Below are 15,010 nucleotides of genomic sequence, written 5' to 3'. Positions count from 1 at the left end.
CTGGAGATCCCAAAAAAATCTTGGAGATCCCAAAAAATCCCTCAAGACCCCAAAAAAATCCCTGGAGACCCCAAAAAATCCTTGGAGACCCCAAAAAATCCCTGGAGACCCCCCAAGAGCAGCCGGGATCGGGACACTTTGGGGACATTCGGGGACACTTTTGGGGACATTTTAGGGACATTTTTGGGGGGCACTTTTGGGGACATTTTGAGGACTTTTGGGGAAAACTTTAAGGGACGCTTTTGGGGACATTTTTGGCACTTTGGGGACACTTTAGGGGACATTTTTAGGGACATTTTGGGGGCATTTTAGGGGACATTTTGGGGACATTTTGAGGACATTTGGGGAAAACTTGGGGACATTCTTGGGGACACTTTAAGGGACATTTTGGGGGCACTTTAGGGACATTTTTGGGGACATTTTGAGGACATTTGGGGAAAACTTGGGGACATTCATGGGGACACTTTAGGGGACATTTTGGGAGCACTTTAGGGACATTTTTGGGGACATTTTGGGGACATTTTTGGGACACTTTTGAGGACATTTTTGGGGACATTTTGAGGACATTTGGGGGAACCTTTCAGGGACATTTTTGGGGACATTTTTAGGGACACTTTTGGGGACTTTGGGGACACTTTAGGGGACATTTTGGGGGCACTTTAGGGACATTTTTGGGGACATTTTGGGGACACGTTAGGGGACACTTTTGGGGACACTTTTGAGGACATTTTGAGGACATTTGGGGGAACCTTTAAGGGACATTTTTGGGGACATTTTTGGGACATTTTAGGGGACACTTTTGAGGACATTTAGGGGACACTTTTGGGGACACTGATGTCACCCCTCCCGGCCACCGCGCGACCCCCGGGGCTCTCCTGAGGCTCCAAGGCCACCCCCGGAAGGGGACACAGAAGCCCCGGTGTCCCCGTGCCTCAGTTTCCCCCACGGGCCACCACCAGCGCCACCACCAGCGCCACCACAAGCGCCACCACCAGTGTCACCAGTGCCACCAGTGCCAGCAGTGCCAGCAGTGCCAGGCGCGGCGCGTTAATGATTGACAGCCTCGCGCCACCCCCGGATTGTCACACGGGGCCACCACCCCGCCCCACCCCTCCCCCAATGTCCCCAACCCTCCCGGGGACCCCCAAAATCTGCCCCCCCCCCCCTCCCCCCGCGGGGTTTTGTCACCCCCACAAAATTCCCTGGGAGGGGGAAAATCCTAAAAATCCCCAAAAAGCGCCCCAAAAATCGCCCCAAACCGACCCTAAAATCCTCCTAAAAACCCCCAAAACCGACCCCAAAATCCCCCCAAAATCCCCCCAAAACCGACCCTAAAATCCTCCTAAAAACCCCCAAAACCGACCCCAAAATCCCCCCAAACCGACCCTAAAATCCCCCCCAAACCGACCCCAAAATCCTCCTAAAAACCCCCAAAACCGACCCCAAAATCCCCCCAAACCGACCCTAAAATCCCCCCAAAACCGACCCCAAAATCACCACAAAACCGACCCTAAAATCCTCCTAAAAACCCCCAAAACCGACCCTAAAATCCTCCTAAAAACCCCAAAACCGACCCCAAAATCCTCCCAAAACCGACCCTAAAATCCCCCCAAAATCCCCCCAAAACCGACCCTAAAATCCTCCTAAAAACCCCCAAACCGACCCCAAAATCCCCCCAAACCGACCCTAAAATCCCCCCAAAACCGACCCCAAAATCCCCCCAAACCGACCCTAAAATCCTCCTAAAAACCCCCAAAACCGACCCCAAAATCCCCCCAAAACCGACCCTAAAATCCTCCTAAAAACCCCCAAAACCGACCCCAAAATCCCCCCAAAACCGACCCCAAAATCCCCCCGAAATTCACCCAAATCCCTGCTAAACCCCCCTAAACCACCCCAAAATCCCCCAAAATCCCCCAAAACCGCCCCAAATCCCCCCGAAATTCACCCAAATCCCCCCCAAACACCCCAAAATCCCCCCAAAATCCCCCCCAAACCCCCTAAACCTCCCCTGAACTCCCCCAAAACCGCCCCAAATCCGCCCGAAATTCACCCAAATCCCCCCCAAACACCCCAAAATCCCCCCAAAATCCCCCCAAAATCCCCCCCAAATCCCCCCCAGGCCGAGCAGAGAGCGACGCTTCCAGTCCAGTTCCTTTAATTTGCGCCTCAGCCCCCCCAAATCCCCCCCAAACCCCCCAAAACCCCCCCAAAATCCCCCCAAAATCCCCCCCAAAACCCCCGCGACCCCTCCCCACAGCGCGGGGGGAGCAGAACCGGGCCTGGGGGGGGGTCCGGGGTTTTGGGGAGGGGTCTTGACCCCCCCCGGAGGGGTGGGGGATGGGCTCAGTATTGCATCCAGGACCCCCCCGCCCCCCCCCCCCCATTTCACAGCTGGGGGAAACTGAGGCACAGAGAGGTGACGGTGACATCGCCAAGGTCACTTTGGGGGGGCGGAGGAATGGAGAGACCCCTCCCCAAAAACAAAAAATAATTAAATAAATCCCCCCCCCTCCTCCAAACACCATTTTGGGGGGGGGGGGGTGGGGTCACCACGGGGGTCTCCCCCCTCCTCTCTGAACCCCAGCCCCAAATTTTACTGCCACCCCCCCCCTCCCCAAAATTCCGCTTTGTCCCCTCTGTCCCCTCCCCCCTCTCCCAAACCCCCTCCCCAAAATTAAAAAAGCGCTGCTGGAGGCCCCCAGCGAGGGGAGGGGATTTTGGGGGGGGGTTTTGGGGGGTCCCGGGGGGGATTTTGGGGGGGTCGAGCACAGTGAAGGCAGGAAGTTTATACCGAGCTTTCCAGAACGAAGCTACTGGGAACGGCCACACGATGGCCAGACATAAACGGGGACCCCCCCCCTGCACCCCAAAACCGCGCCGAGGGGTGGGGGGGGGCACCGAGGGGGCTGTGACCCCAAAACTGAACCCCGAAACTGCGTCATGGGGGGTCCAAAGGGGTCTGTGACCCCAAAACCGCGTCTTGGGGGGGGTCCAAAGGGGGCTGTGACCCCAAAACCGCGTCACGGGGGGGTCCAAAGGGGTCTGTGACCCCAAAACTGAACCCCAAAACCGCGTCGCGGGGGGTCCAAGGTTGGCTGTGACCCCAAAACTGAACCCCGAAACTGCGTCATGGGGGGTACAAATGGGGCTGTGACCCCAAAACCGCGTCTTGGGGGGCTACAAAGGGGTCTGTGACCCCCCCCGCACCCCAAAACCGCGCCGAGGGGTGGGGGGGGGCACCGAGGGGGCTGTGACCCCAAAACCGAACCCCGAAACTGCGTCATGGGGGGTCCAAAAGGGGCTGTGACCCCAAAACTGAACCCCAAAACCGCGTCTTGGGGGGTCCAAAAGGGGCTGTGACCCCAAAACCGCGTCTTGGGGGGGGTCCAAAGGGGGCTGTGACCCCAAAACCGCGTCTTGGGGGGGGTCCAAAGGGGGCTGTGACCCCAAAACCGCGTCTTGGGGGGGTACAAAGGGGGCTGTGACCCCCCCCGCACCCCAAAACCGCCGTCCCGGGGGACACCGAGGGGGCTGTGACCCCAAAACCGCGTCAGGGTGGATCCAAATGGGGCTGTGACCCCAAAACTGAACCCCAAAACCGCGTCACGGGGGGGTACAAAGGGGTCTGTGCCCCCCCCCCCGCACCCCAAAACCGCCGTCCCTGGGGGCACAAAGAGATTTGTGACCCCAAAACCGCGTCCCGGGGTGTGGGGGGGGTACAAAAGGGTCTGGGGGTGTCCCTAAGCCCCCCCCCCAATTATGCAGAGTCCAAAGTGTCGGGGGGTGACAGAGGGGGACATTGGGGTGTCCCCAAAGCCCCCCCCACCCCATAATTCACAGTCCAGAGTGGGGGGGGGGACACGGAAGGGGACAGAGGTGACCCCCAAGTGTCCCCCCGGCCCCCCCGCCCCATTTCCCGCAGTCCAAGGGGTGACAGGTGACAAGAGGTGACAGGAGGTGACACGGGGGTGTCCCCCCCCTCAGCCGCTCTCCGAGGTGACACGGGGGTGACACGGGGGTGTCCCCACGACCCCTCGGCCGCTCTCCGAGGTGACAGAAGGTGACAGAAGGTGACAGGAGGTGACAGGAGGTGACCCCCGTGTCCCCCCCCTCCTCAGCCGCTCTCCGAGGTGTCCCGGGGGTGTCCCCACGACCCCTTGGCCGCTCTCCGAGGTGACAGGAGGTGACCCCCGTGTCCCCCCCCCTCTTCAGCCGCTGTCCGAGGTGACAGGAGGTGACGAGAGGTGACACGGGGGTGTCCCGGGGGTGTCCCCACGACCCCTCAGCCGCTCTCCGAGGTGACCGGAGGTGACTGGAGGTGACCGGAGGTGACAGAAAGTGACCGGAGGTGACTGACAGAAGGTGACAGGAGGTGACACCCGTGTCCCCCCCCTCCTCAGCCGCTGTCCGAGGTGACAGGAGCTGACCGGAGGTGACTGACAGAAGGTGACCGGAGGTGACAGCAGGTGACAGAAGGTGACACCCGTGTCTCCCCCTCAGCCGCTGTCCGAGGTGACCGGAGGTGACTGACAGAAGGTGACCGGAGGTGACAGAAGGTGACCCCCGTGTGTCCCCTCAGCCGCTGTCCGAGGTGACAGCAGGTGACAGGAGGTGACCGGAGGTGACAGCAGGTGACCCCCGTGTCCCCCCCCTCCTCAGCCGCTGTCCGAGGTGACAGGAGCTGACCGGAGGTGACCGGAGGTGACAGCAGGTGACAGGAGGTGACCCCCGTGTCCCCCCTCAGCCGCTGTCCGAGGTGACCGGAGGTGACTGACAGAAGGTGACCGGAGGTGACAGCAGGTGACCCCCGTGTCCCCCCTCAGCCGCTGTCCGAGGCGGGCCGGGGGCTGTCGGGGCCGGCTCGGGGGGGGTCTCTGCGGGGCGTGCAGGGGGCGGTGGCCGAGCAGAGCCGGGGGGGCCACGGCCCGAGCAGCTCCCCCCGCTGCGGCTGCGGCTGCTGGCCCGGGCGGGGCTGCTGCTGGCCCGGGCGGGGCTGCGGCTGCTGCTGGCCCGGGCGGGGCTGCGGCTGCTGCTGGCCCGGGCGGGGCTGCTGCTGGCCCGGGCGGGGCTGCTGCTGGCCCGGGGGGGGCTGCTGCTGGCCCGGGCGGGGCTGCGGCTGCTGCTGGCCCGGGCGGGGCTGCTGCTGGCCCAGGGCTTGGCTCACCAGCCCCGGCAGGGCCAGCAGGCTCAGCCCCAGCGCCTCCAGCTGCCCCTCCAGAGCCCCCAGGCGCTTCTCCAGCTCCTCGTGCCGCTCCTGCAGCTCCGACACCAGCTCGTACATCACGGTCTGGGTCTGGGGACAGCGCGGGGAGGGGGGATTTGGGGGGATTTGGGGTGGGGGGCACGGGGGAGGTGAATGGGGGGGATTTGGGGGGATTTGGGGTGGGGGGCACGGGGGAGGTGAATGGGGGGGATTTGGGGTGGGGGGCACGGGGGAGGTGAACGGGGGGGATTTGGGGGGATTTGAGGCGGGGGTCACAGGGGAGGGAGGTGAATGGGGGGATTTGGGGTGGGGGGCACGGGGGAGGTGAATGGGGGGGATTTGGGGTGGGGGTCACGGGGGAGGGAGGTGAACGGGGGTGGGATTTGGGGTGGGGGTCACGGGGGAGGTGAATGGGGGGGATTTGGGGTGGGGGTCACGGGGGAGGGAGGTGAATGGGGGGGGATTTGGGGGGGATTTGGGGTGGGGGGCACGGGGGAGGTGAATGGGGGTGGGATTTGGGTTTGGTGGGAGGGGGGTGAATGGGGGGGGATTTGGGGTGGGGGCACGGGGTGGAGTGAGGTGAATGGGGGGATTTGGGGTGGGGGTCACAGGGGAGGTGAATGGGGGGATTTGGGGGGGATTTGGGGTGGGGGTCACGGGAGAGGTGAATGGGGGTGGGATTTGGGGTGGGGGGCACGGGGGAGGTGAATGGGGGTGGGATTTGGGGTGGGGGTCACGGGAGAGGTGAACGGGGGGGGATTTGGGGTGGGGGTCACGGGGAAGGTAAATGGGGTGGGATTTGGGGTGGGGGTCGGGGATTTGGGTCGGTGGGAGGGGGTAAATGGGGGTGGAAGGTGGAAAAATGAGCCCTGAAAGGGGGAAATACATCCCAAAAGGGAAAATACACCCCAAAAGGGAAAAAATCCACCCCAAAACCAAAAAAATCCCCCCAAACCCCAAAAATCCCCCCAGGACGAGCAGAGAGCGACACACCCAGTTCAGGCTCTTTCAGTTTGCACCTCAGCACCCCAAAAACCCCCCAAACCCCCCAAAACTCCCCAATAACCCCACAGTAACCCCCCAAAACCCCCCAAAACCCCCCAAAACTCCCCAAAACTCCCCAGTAACCCCCCAAAACTCCCCAGTAACCCCCAAAACTCCCCAAAAACCCCCCAAAATCCCCCCAAAACTCCCCAAAATCCCCCAAAACTCCCCAATAACCCCACAGTAACCCCCCAAAAACCCCCCAAAACTCCCCAGTAACCCCCCAAAACCCCCAAAATCCCCCAAAACTCCCCAATAACCCCACAGTAACCCCCAAAAACCCCCCAAAACCCCCCAAAACTCCCCAATAACCCTCCAGTAACCCCCCAAAAACCCCCCAAAACTCCCCAAAACCCCCCAAAACTCCCCAAAACCCCCCAAAATCCCCCCCCCGCTCCCTGTCCAGGCTCACCTTGGCCAGGTCCACCAAGGTGTTGGCCTGGTCGTTGAGTTTGCGCTGCTCCATCTTCACACTCCTCAGCCTGAGGGGACACCAGAGGCCTTGGGGACACTGCCAGCGTCGCTGTCACCCCCCCACGAGCGCTGTCACCCCCCCACGAGCGCTGTCACCCCCCCGCCGCCCCCTCCCCAAAACGCCACCCTGCCCCAAAGGTGCAGCCCCTCCCTGCCAGCGCAGCCTCCCCACCCCAAACCCGCCCCAAATTTTGGGGTGGGGGGGAGGGGGGTCACGGTGAGTTTTGGGGTGTCCCCCACCCCACCCCACCCCAAAATTTGGCGGCGGAGCCCGTGCGAAGCTGGGGGGGAGGGGAGGGAGGGGGGCACTTACTTCTGAGCTCTGCGGGGACGGGGCGCAACAGAGACAAAACAAAGGGTTAATTCCGAGGGGACAGCGGCGCAGCGTCACCGCCCCCAGCCCGAAGGGACCCCAAAAGGGACCCCAAAAGGGACCCCAAAAGGGACCCCAAAGGGACACCCCTGTCCCGGCCAGGCCACTCCCCACGCCCCCACCCCAGTCACAGCCCCAGGGGTCCCCCCATGGATGAGGGACGTGGGGACGGACACTGGGGACAGCCGGGGACACCCCGGGGAGACTGGGGGTGACAGGGGAGGGGACAGGGACAGGGACAGGGACAGGGACAGGGACAGGGATGGGACAGGGACAGGGACAGGGACAGGGACAGGGACAGGGACAGGGACAGGGACAGGGACAGGGACAGGGACAGGGAGGGGACAGAGACAGGGATAGGGATGGGACAGGGACAGGGACAGGGGACAGGGACAGGGACAGGGACAGGGACAGGGACAGGGACAGGGACAGGGACAGGGACGGGGACAGGGACAGGGAGAGGGACAGGGACAGGGAGAGGGACAGGGACAGGGATAGGGACAGGGACAGGGATGGGACAGGGACAGGGACAGGGACAGGGAGAGGGACAGGGACAGGGATAGGGACAGGGACAGGGATGGGACAGGGATGGGACAGGGACAGGGACAGGGACAGGGACAGGGACAGGGACAGGGATGGGACAGGGACAGGGACAGGGAGGGGACAGGGACAGGGAGGGGACAGGGACAGGGAGGGGATAGGGACAGGGCTGGGGCCAAGGATGGGGACAAGAACAGGGTTGAGGACAAGGACAGTGGGAATGGGGGACAGGGGACAAGGATGGGGACAAGGACAGGGGACAAGAACAGGGGGACAGGGACAGGGACAAGGAGGGGACAAGGCGGGGGATAAGAACAGGGGACAACGGGGTTGAGGACAAGGACAGTGGGAATGGGGGACAGGGGACAAGAATGGGGACAAGAACAAGGGACAAGAACAGGGGACAAGGATGGGGACAATGACAGGACAAGGACAGGGATAAGGATGGGGACAAGAACAAGGGACAAAAACAGAGGACAAGAATGGGGATAAGAATGGGGATAAGGTTGGTGACAAGAACAGGGGACAAGAACGGTGACAAGAACAGGTGACAAAAACAGCGACAAGAACACACACCAAGACCCTCAGACGAGCCCAGCAGAGACACCCCGGGGGCCACCAAAGGCCCCCTGGGGGCCACCAAACACCCCCCGAGGGCCACCAAACACCCCCCGGGGACCACCACAGCTGTCACCCACCCGGGGAAGGGGGACACGCCCCACGCTGGGGACAGGGAGGTGGCAGTGGGACAAGGAAGCAGGAAAAGCGGTGGCACTTACTGATGGATGGCTTGGAGGAACTTACGCTGGTGGGTCCGAACTTTGGCGTGGTCGATCTTCTTCACCAGCTTGGTGTGTTTGTAGATGAGCCACGTTTCCCTGAGCACGTTGGCAGCGGCGTTTTTCACCTGCAAGCCCAAAATCCCGGGAATCGCCCGTCGGAATCGCCTTTTTCCCAGGCTTTTCCAACTTTTCAGGGGGTTTGTCCCATTTTTTTCCCCATTTTTAATTGGGTTTTTCACAGTTTTAATTGGGTTTTCCCAGTTTTAATTGGGTTTTTCCCAGTTTTAATTGGGTTTTCCCAGCTTTAGTTGGGTTTTTCCCAGTTTCAATTGGGTTTTTCCCAGTTTTAGTTGGGTTATTCCCAGTTTTAATTGGGTTTTCCCCAGATTTATTGGGTTTTTCCAGTTTTAGTTGGGTTTTTCCCAGTTTTAATGGGGTTTCCCCAGTTTTAGTTGGGTTTTTCCCGGTTTTTATTGGGTTTTCCCCAGTTTTAATTGGGTTTTTCCCAGTTTTAATTGGGTTTTTCAGTTTTAATGGAGTTTTTCCCAGTTTTAATGGGGTTTTCCAGTTTTAATTGGGTTTTTCCCAGTTTTAATTGGGTTTTCCCAGTTTTAATGAGATTTTTTCCACTTTTAATGGGATTTTTTTCCATTTTAATATATTTTTTCCCTCTTTTAATGAGATTTTCCCCATTTTTCCTGCTCCTCACCCGCTTGGTGAGCTGCGTGTCCATCATGAAGTTGTGGACATGTTTCTTTGCTTTGGTCAGCTCCAGCTTCCTGGCCACCACGGCCACCACCCGGCTTTAATGGGCTTGTCCCATCCCAAATGGGGTTTTTCCCAGTTTTAATGGGATTTCAATGGGTTTTCCCCAATTGTAATTGGATTTTCTCCGTTTTAATGTATTTTTTCCACTTTTAATGGGATTTTTCCCATTTTTAATGAGATTTTTTCCATTTTTAATGTATTTTTTCCACTTTTAATGGGACTTGTTCCACTTTCAATGGGATTTTCCCCAGTTTTAATGAGGTTTTAATGGGATTTCAATGGGTTTTCCCCAATTGTAATGGGGTTTTCATGGTTTTAATGTATTTTTTCCAATTTTTTCCCATTTTTTCCATTCTTATTGTATTTTTTCCACTTTTAATGAGATTTTTTTCCATTTTTAATGAGATTTTTCCATTTTTAATGAGATTTTTCCCTTTCTTAATGAGATTTTTTCCATTTTTAATGTATTTTTTCCACTTTTAATGGGACTTGTTCCACTTTCAATGGGATTTCCCCCGGTTTTAATGAGGTTTTAATGGGATTTCAATGGGTTTTCCCCAATTGTAATGGGGTTTTCATGGTTTTAATGTTTTTTTTCCTATTTTTTCCCATTTTTCCCATTTTTAATGTATTTTTTCCACTTTTAATGAGATTTTTCCCACTTTTAATGAGATTTTTCCAATTTTAAATGAGATTTTTCCCACTTTTAATGAGATTTTTCCATTTTTAATGAGATTTTTCCCACTTTTAATGAGATTTTTCCCACTTTTAATGAGATTTTTTCCATTTTTAATGAGATTTTTTCCATTTTTAATGCATTTTTTCCAATTTTAACAGGATTTTTCCCATTTTAACATATTTTTTCCCACTTTTAATGAGATTTTCCCCATTTTTCCTGCTCCTCACCCGCTTGGTGAGCTGCGTGTCCATCATGAAGTTGTGGACGTGTTTCTCGGCTTTGGTCAGCTCCAGCTTCCTGGCCACCACGGCCACCACCCGGCTTTAATGGGCTTGTCCCATCCCAAATGGGGTTTTTCCCAGTTTTAATGGGATTTCAATGGGTTTTCCCCAAGTGTAATGGGATTTTCTCCGTTTTAATGTATTTTTCCCGTTTTTAATGGGATTTTCCCATTTTTAATGAGATTTTTTTCCATTTTTAATGTATTTTTTCCACTTTTAATGGGACTTGTTCCACTTTCAATGGGATTTTCCCCGGTTTTAATGAGGTTTTAATGGGATTTCAATGGGTTTTCCCCAATTGTAATGGGGTTTTCATGGTTTTAATGTATTTTTTCCAATTTTTTCCCATTTTTCCATTCTTATTGTATTTTTCCCACTTTTAATGAGATTTTTCCCACTTTTAATGAGATTTTTCCAATTTTAAATGAGATTTTTCCCACTTTTAATGAGATTTTTCCAATTTTAAATGAGATTTTTCCCACTTTTAATGAGATTTTTCCAATTTTAAATGAGATTTTTCCCATTTTTAATGAGATTTTTTCCATTTTTAATGCATTTTTTCCAATTTTAATGGGATTTTTTCCATTTTAACGGATTTTTTCCCACTTTCCACGAGATTTTCCCCATTTTTCCTGCTCCTCACCCGCTTGGTGAGCTGCGTGTCCATCATGAAGTTGTGGACATGTTTCTCGGCTTTGGTCAGCTCCAGCTTCCTGGCCACCACGGCCACCACCCGGCTTTAATGGGCTTGTCCCATCCCAAATGGGGTTTTTCCCAGTTTTAATGGGATTTCAATGGGTTTTCCCCAATTGTAATTGGATTTTCTCCATTTTAATGTATTTTTCCCACTTTTAATGAGATTTTTCCCTTTCTTAATGAGATTTTTTCCATTTTTAATGTATTTTTTCCACTTTTAATGGGACTTGTTCCACTTTCAATGGGATTTTCCCCGGTTTTAATGAGGTTTTAATGGGATTTCAATGGGTTTTCCCCAATTGTAATGGGGTTTTCATGGTTTTAATGTATTTTTTCCAATTTTTTCCCATTTTTTCCATTCTTATTGTATTTTTCCCACTTTTAATGAGATTTTTCCCACTTTTAATGAGATTTTTCCAATTTTAAATGAGATTTTTCCCACTTTTAATGAGATTTTTCCAATTTTAAATGAGATTTTTCCCACTTTTAATGAGATTTTTTCCATTTTTAATGAGATTTTTTCCATTTTTAATGCATTTTTTCCAATTTTAACAGGATTTTTCCCATTTTAACATATTTTTTCCCACTTTTAATGAGATTTTCCCCATTTTTCCTGCTCCTCACCCGCTTGGTGAGCTGCGTGTCCATCATGAAGTTGTGGACGTGTTTCTCGGCTTTGGTCAGCTCCAGCTTCCTGGCCACCACGGCCACCACCCGGCTTTAATGGGCTTGTCCCATCCCAAATGGGGTTTTTCCCAGTTTTAATGGGATTTCAATGGGTTTTCCCCAAGTGTAATGGGATTTTCTCCGTTTTAATGTATTTTTCCCATTTTTAATGGGATTTTCCCATTTTTAATGAGATTTTTTTCCATTTTTAATGTATTTTTTCCACTTTTAATGGGACTTGTTCCACTTTCAATGGGATTTTCCCCGGTTTTAATGAGGTTTTAATGGGATTTCAATGGGTTTTCCCCAATTGTAATGGGGTTTTCATGGTTTTAATGTATTTTTTCCAATTTTTTCCCATTTTTTCCATTCTTATTGTATTTTTTCCACTTTTAATGAGATTTTTCCCACTTTTAATGAGATTTTTCCCATTTTAAATGAGATTTTTCCCACTTTTAATGAGATTTTTCCATTTTTAATGAGATTTTTCCCATTTTAAATGAGATTTTTCCCACTTTTAATGAGATTTTTCCATTTTTAATGAGATTTTTCCAATTTTAAATGAGATTTTTCCCACTTTTAATGAGATTTTTCCAATTTTAAATGAGATTTTTCCCATTTTTAATGAGATTTTTTCCATTTTTAATGCATTTTTTCCAATTTTAACGGGATTTTTTCCCATTTTAACATATTTTTTCCCACTTTCCATGAGATTTTCCCCATTTTTCCTGCTCCTCACCCGCTTGGTGAGCTGCGTGTCCATCATGAAGTTGTGGACGTGTTTCTCGGCTTTGGTCAGCTCCAGCTTCCTGGCCACCACGGCCACCACCAGCGCGGTGCAGCCGGCGCCCTGCGGGGACAGCGGGGACAGCTTCGCTCCCTTCATTTGCATATCATTTGCGTATCATTTGCATATCATTTGCATAGTTAGTAAAATTGGGGTGAACTAAATGACCCGGCCCAGGAAATTCCCAGATTCCTTCTCAATCTGGAAATCAAAATAATTCCTTTTTTTCCCCACGCAATGCTCGGTGAGTGGCGCTGGTTTATTCCTAGAATTAATTCATATTCTGATTTTTTTTAATTGTAAATTGACCAATTAATTAATATTGTCCTCTTTTTTTAATTATAAATTGACCAATTAATTAATATTCTCCTTATTTTTAATTATAAATTGACCAATTAATTCATATTTTCCTTTTATTTTAATTATAAATTGACCAATTAATTCATATTCTCCTTTTTTTTAATTATAAATTGACCAATTAATTCATATTCTGCTTTTTTTTAGTTATAAATTGACCAATTAATTAATATTTTCCTTTTATTTTAATTATAAATTGACCAATTAATTCATATTTTACTTTTTTTTTATTATAGATTGACCAATTAATTAATATTCTGCTTTTTTTTTAGTTATAAATTGACCAGGAAGAGAAAATATTATGTCCCCTTGTGGTGTCCCCATGTCTGTCCCCTCACGGTGTCCCCACACCGATGTCCCCTCACAGTGTCCCCGTGCTGTCCCCGTGCCTGTCCTCTCACGGTGTCCCCTTGCGGTGTCCCCTCACCAATGTCCCCCCACACTGTCCCCACACCGATGTCCCCTCACGCTGTCCCCACACTGTCCCCTTGTGATGTCCCCTTGTGATGTCCCCACAGCAATGTCTCCTCGTGGTGTCCCTGTGCCTGTCCCCATGCAGTGTCCCCACACCGATGTCCCCTCACGCTGTCCCCACGCTGTCCCCTTGTGATGTCCCCACAGCAGTGTCCCCACACCAATGTCCCCTCACACTGTCCCCACAGTGTCCCCACGCTGTCCCCACGCTGTCCCCACAGTGTCCCCACGCTGTCCCCGCAGTGTCCCCACGCTGTCCCCACGCTGTCCCCACAGTGTCCCCACGCTGTCCCCGCAGTGTCCCCACGCTGTCCCCACGCTGTCCCCACGCTCACCATGATGCCGGTGAGCAGGCACACGCCCTTGCCGCAGTAGGTGTGTGGCACCATGTCCCCTCACGGTGTCCCCACACCAGTGTGTCCCCTCACGGTGTCCCCACGCTGTCCCCGCGCTGTCCCCACGCTGTCCCCGCAGTGTCCCCACGCTCACCATGATGCCGGTGAGCAGGCACACGCCCTTGCCGCAGTAGGTGTGTGGCACCATGTCCCCTGGCAGTGTCCCCACACCAATGTGTCCCCTCACGGTGTCCCCACAGTGTCCCCACGCTGTCCCCGCAGTGTCCCCACGCTGTCCCCGCAGTGTCCCCACGGTGTCCCCGCGCTCACCATGATGCCGGTGAGCAGGCACACGCCCTTGCCGCAGTAGGTGTGTGGCACCATGTCCCCGTAGCCGATGGACAGGAAGGTGATGGAGATCAGCCACATGGCCCCCAGGAAGTTGCTGGTCACCTCCTGCTTGTCGTGGTACCTGCGCGGGGCGGTGGCACCGGCGTCACCGCTGCCACCGCCGCCACCGCCGCTGCTCAATTCCCGCCCCTCCTCGTGCCCGTGGCGGTGGATTCGGGGCGTTGTCCCCAAGCTGGGATTGGGGACACCATGGGGACGTCCCCATGGCCAGGCTGTGTCCCGTGGGCAACGGGGTTGGGGGACAATGAGGGGACAGGCACGGAGGTGGCACCGCTGTCCCCAGAAGCGCAGGACGCCGATGTCACCCCAAATCCACCAAGATGGAATTGGGGACACCACGGGGACGTCCCCATGGCCAGGCTGTGTCCCCAGGGGGCAATGAGGGGACAGGCACGGAGGTGGCACCGCTGTCCCCAGAAGCGTAGGACACCGATGTCACCACCGATGTCACCACCGATGTCACCACCACCACAGGGACATCCCCATGGCCAGGGACAATGAGGGGACAGGCACGGAGGTGGCACCGCTGTCCCCAGAAGCGCAGGACACCGATGTCACCACCGTGTCACCACCACCACAGGGACGTCCCCATGGCCAGGGACAATGAGGGGACAGGCACGGAGGTGGCACTGTTGTCCCCAAAGGACGCCGATGTCACCGTGCTCACTGATCCCCCCCATCATGGTGGATTTGGGGCGTTGTCCCCAAGCCGGAATTGGGGACACCACAGGGATGTCCCCATGGCCAGGCTGTGTCCCCAAGGGACAATGAGGGGACAGGCACAGAGGTGGCACCGCTGTCCCCAGAAGCGCAGGACGCCGATGTCACCGTGCACCCCCCGAGGCCACCGCGGGTGACACCGGGAGGGCACCGGGGACACCGGGAGATTCCCACGTCACAAACACGGCGGTGCCACCACCCCCTGTCCCCAAGGGTGGGGACAAACCCGGCCGGGGGACACGGAGCAGCCGCCAAGCCGGGCAGGGGGACGGGGACATGCGGGGAAGTGGGAATGGGGAGGGGGATAATGGGAATGGGAAAGGGGAAATGGGAAATGGGAAATGGGAATGGGAAATGGGAATGAGAATGGGAAATGGGAAATGGGAATGGGAAATGGAAATGAGAATGGGAAATGGG

General features: G+C 54.4%; 1 protein-coding gene across 1 annotated transcript in view; it reads right to left on the bottom strand.

Moving 5' to 3' along the window:
• Nucleotides 1–2,209: 2,209 nt before the first annotated feature.
• The window catches only part of KCNN1 (potassium calcium-activated channel subfamily N member 1), a 34,598-nt gene continuing 21,797 nt past the window's right edge, over nt 2,210–15,010 (bottom strand). Inside the window, exons 6-10 of the mRNA XM_086862338.1 lie at nt 13,793–13,934; nt 12,249–12,359; nt 8,417–8,544; nt 6,663–6,732; nt 2,210–5,296 (exon numbers count right to left, since the gene is read on the bottom strand). Of these exons, the coding sequence (XP_086718464.1) occupies nt 4,823–5,296; nt 6,663–6,732; nt 8,417–8,544; nt 12,249–12,359; nt 13,793–13,934 (925 nt within the window). The 3' untranslated portion in view covers nt 2,210–4,822. The remainder of the gene's footprint in view (nt 5,297–6,662; nt 6,733–8,416; nt 8,545–12,248; nt 12,360–13,792; nt 13,935–15,010) is intronic.

This window comes from Cyanistes caeruleus, chromosome 25 (assembly GCF_971803275.1).
Source record: "Cyanistes caeruleus chromosome 25, bCyaCae1.hap1.1, whole genome shotgun sequence".
In the NCBI taxonomy this organism is placed as follows: Eukaryota; Metazoa; Chordata; class Aves; order Passeriformes; family Paridae; genus Cyanistes; species Cyanistes caeruleus.
The sequence above is the reverse complement of the archived record's forward strand: the minus strand, read 5'-3'. Positions and strand labels throughout refer to the sequence as shown.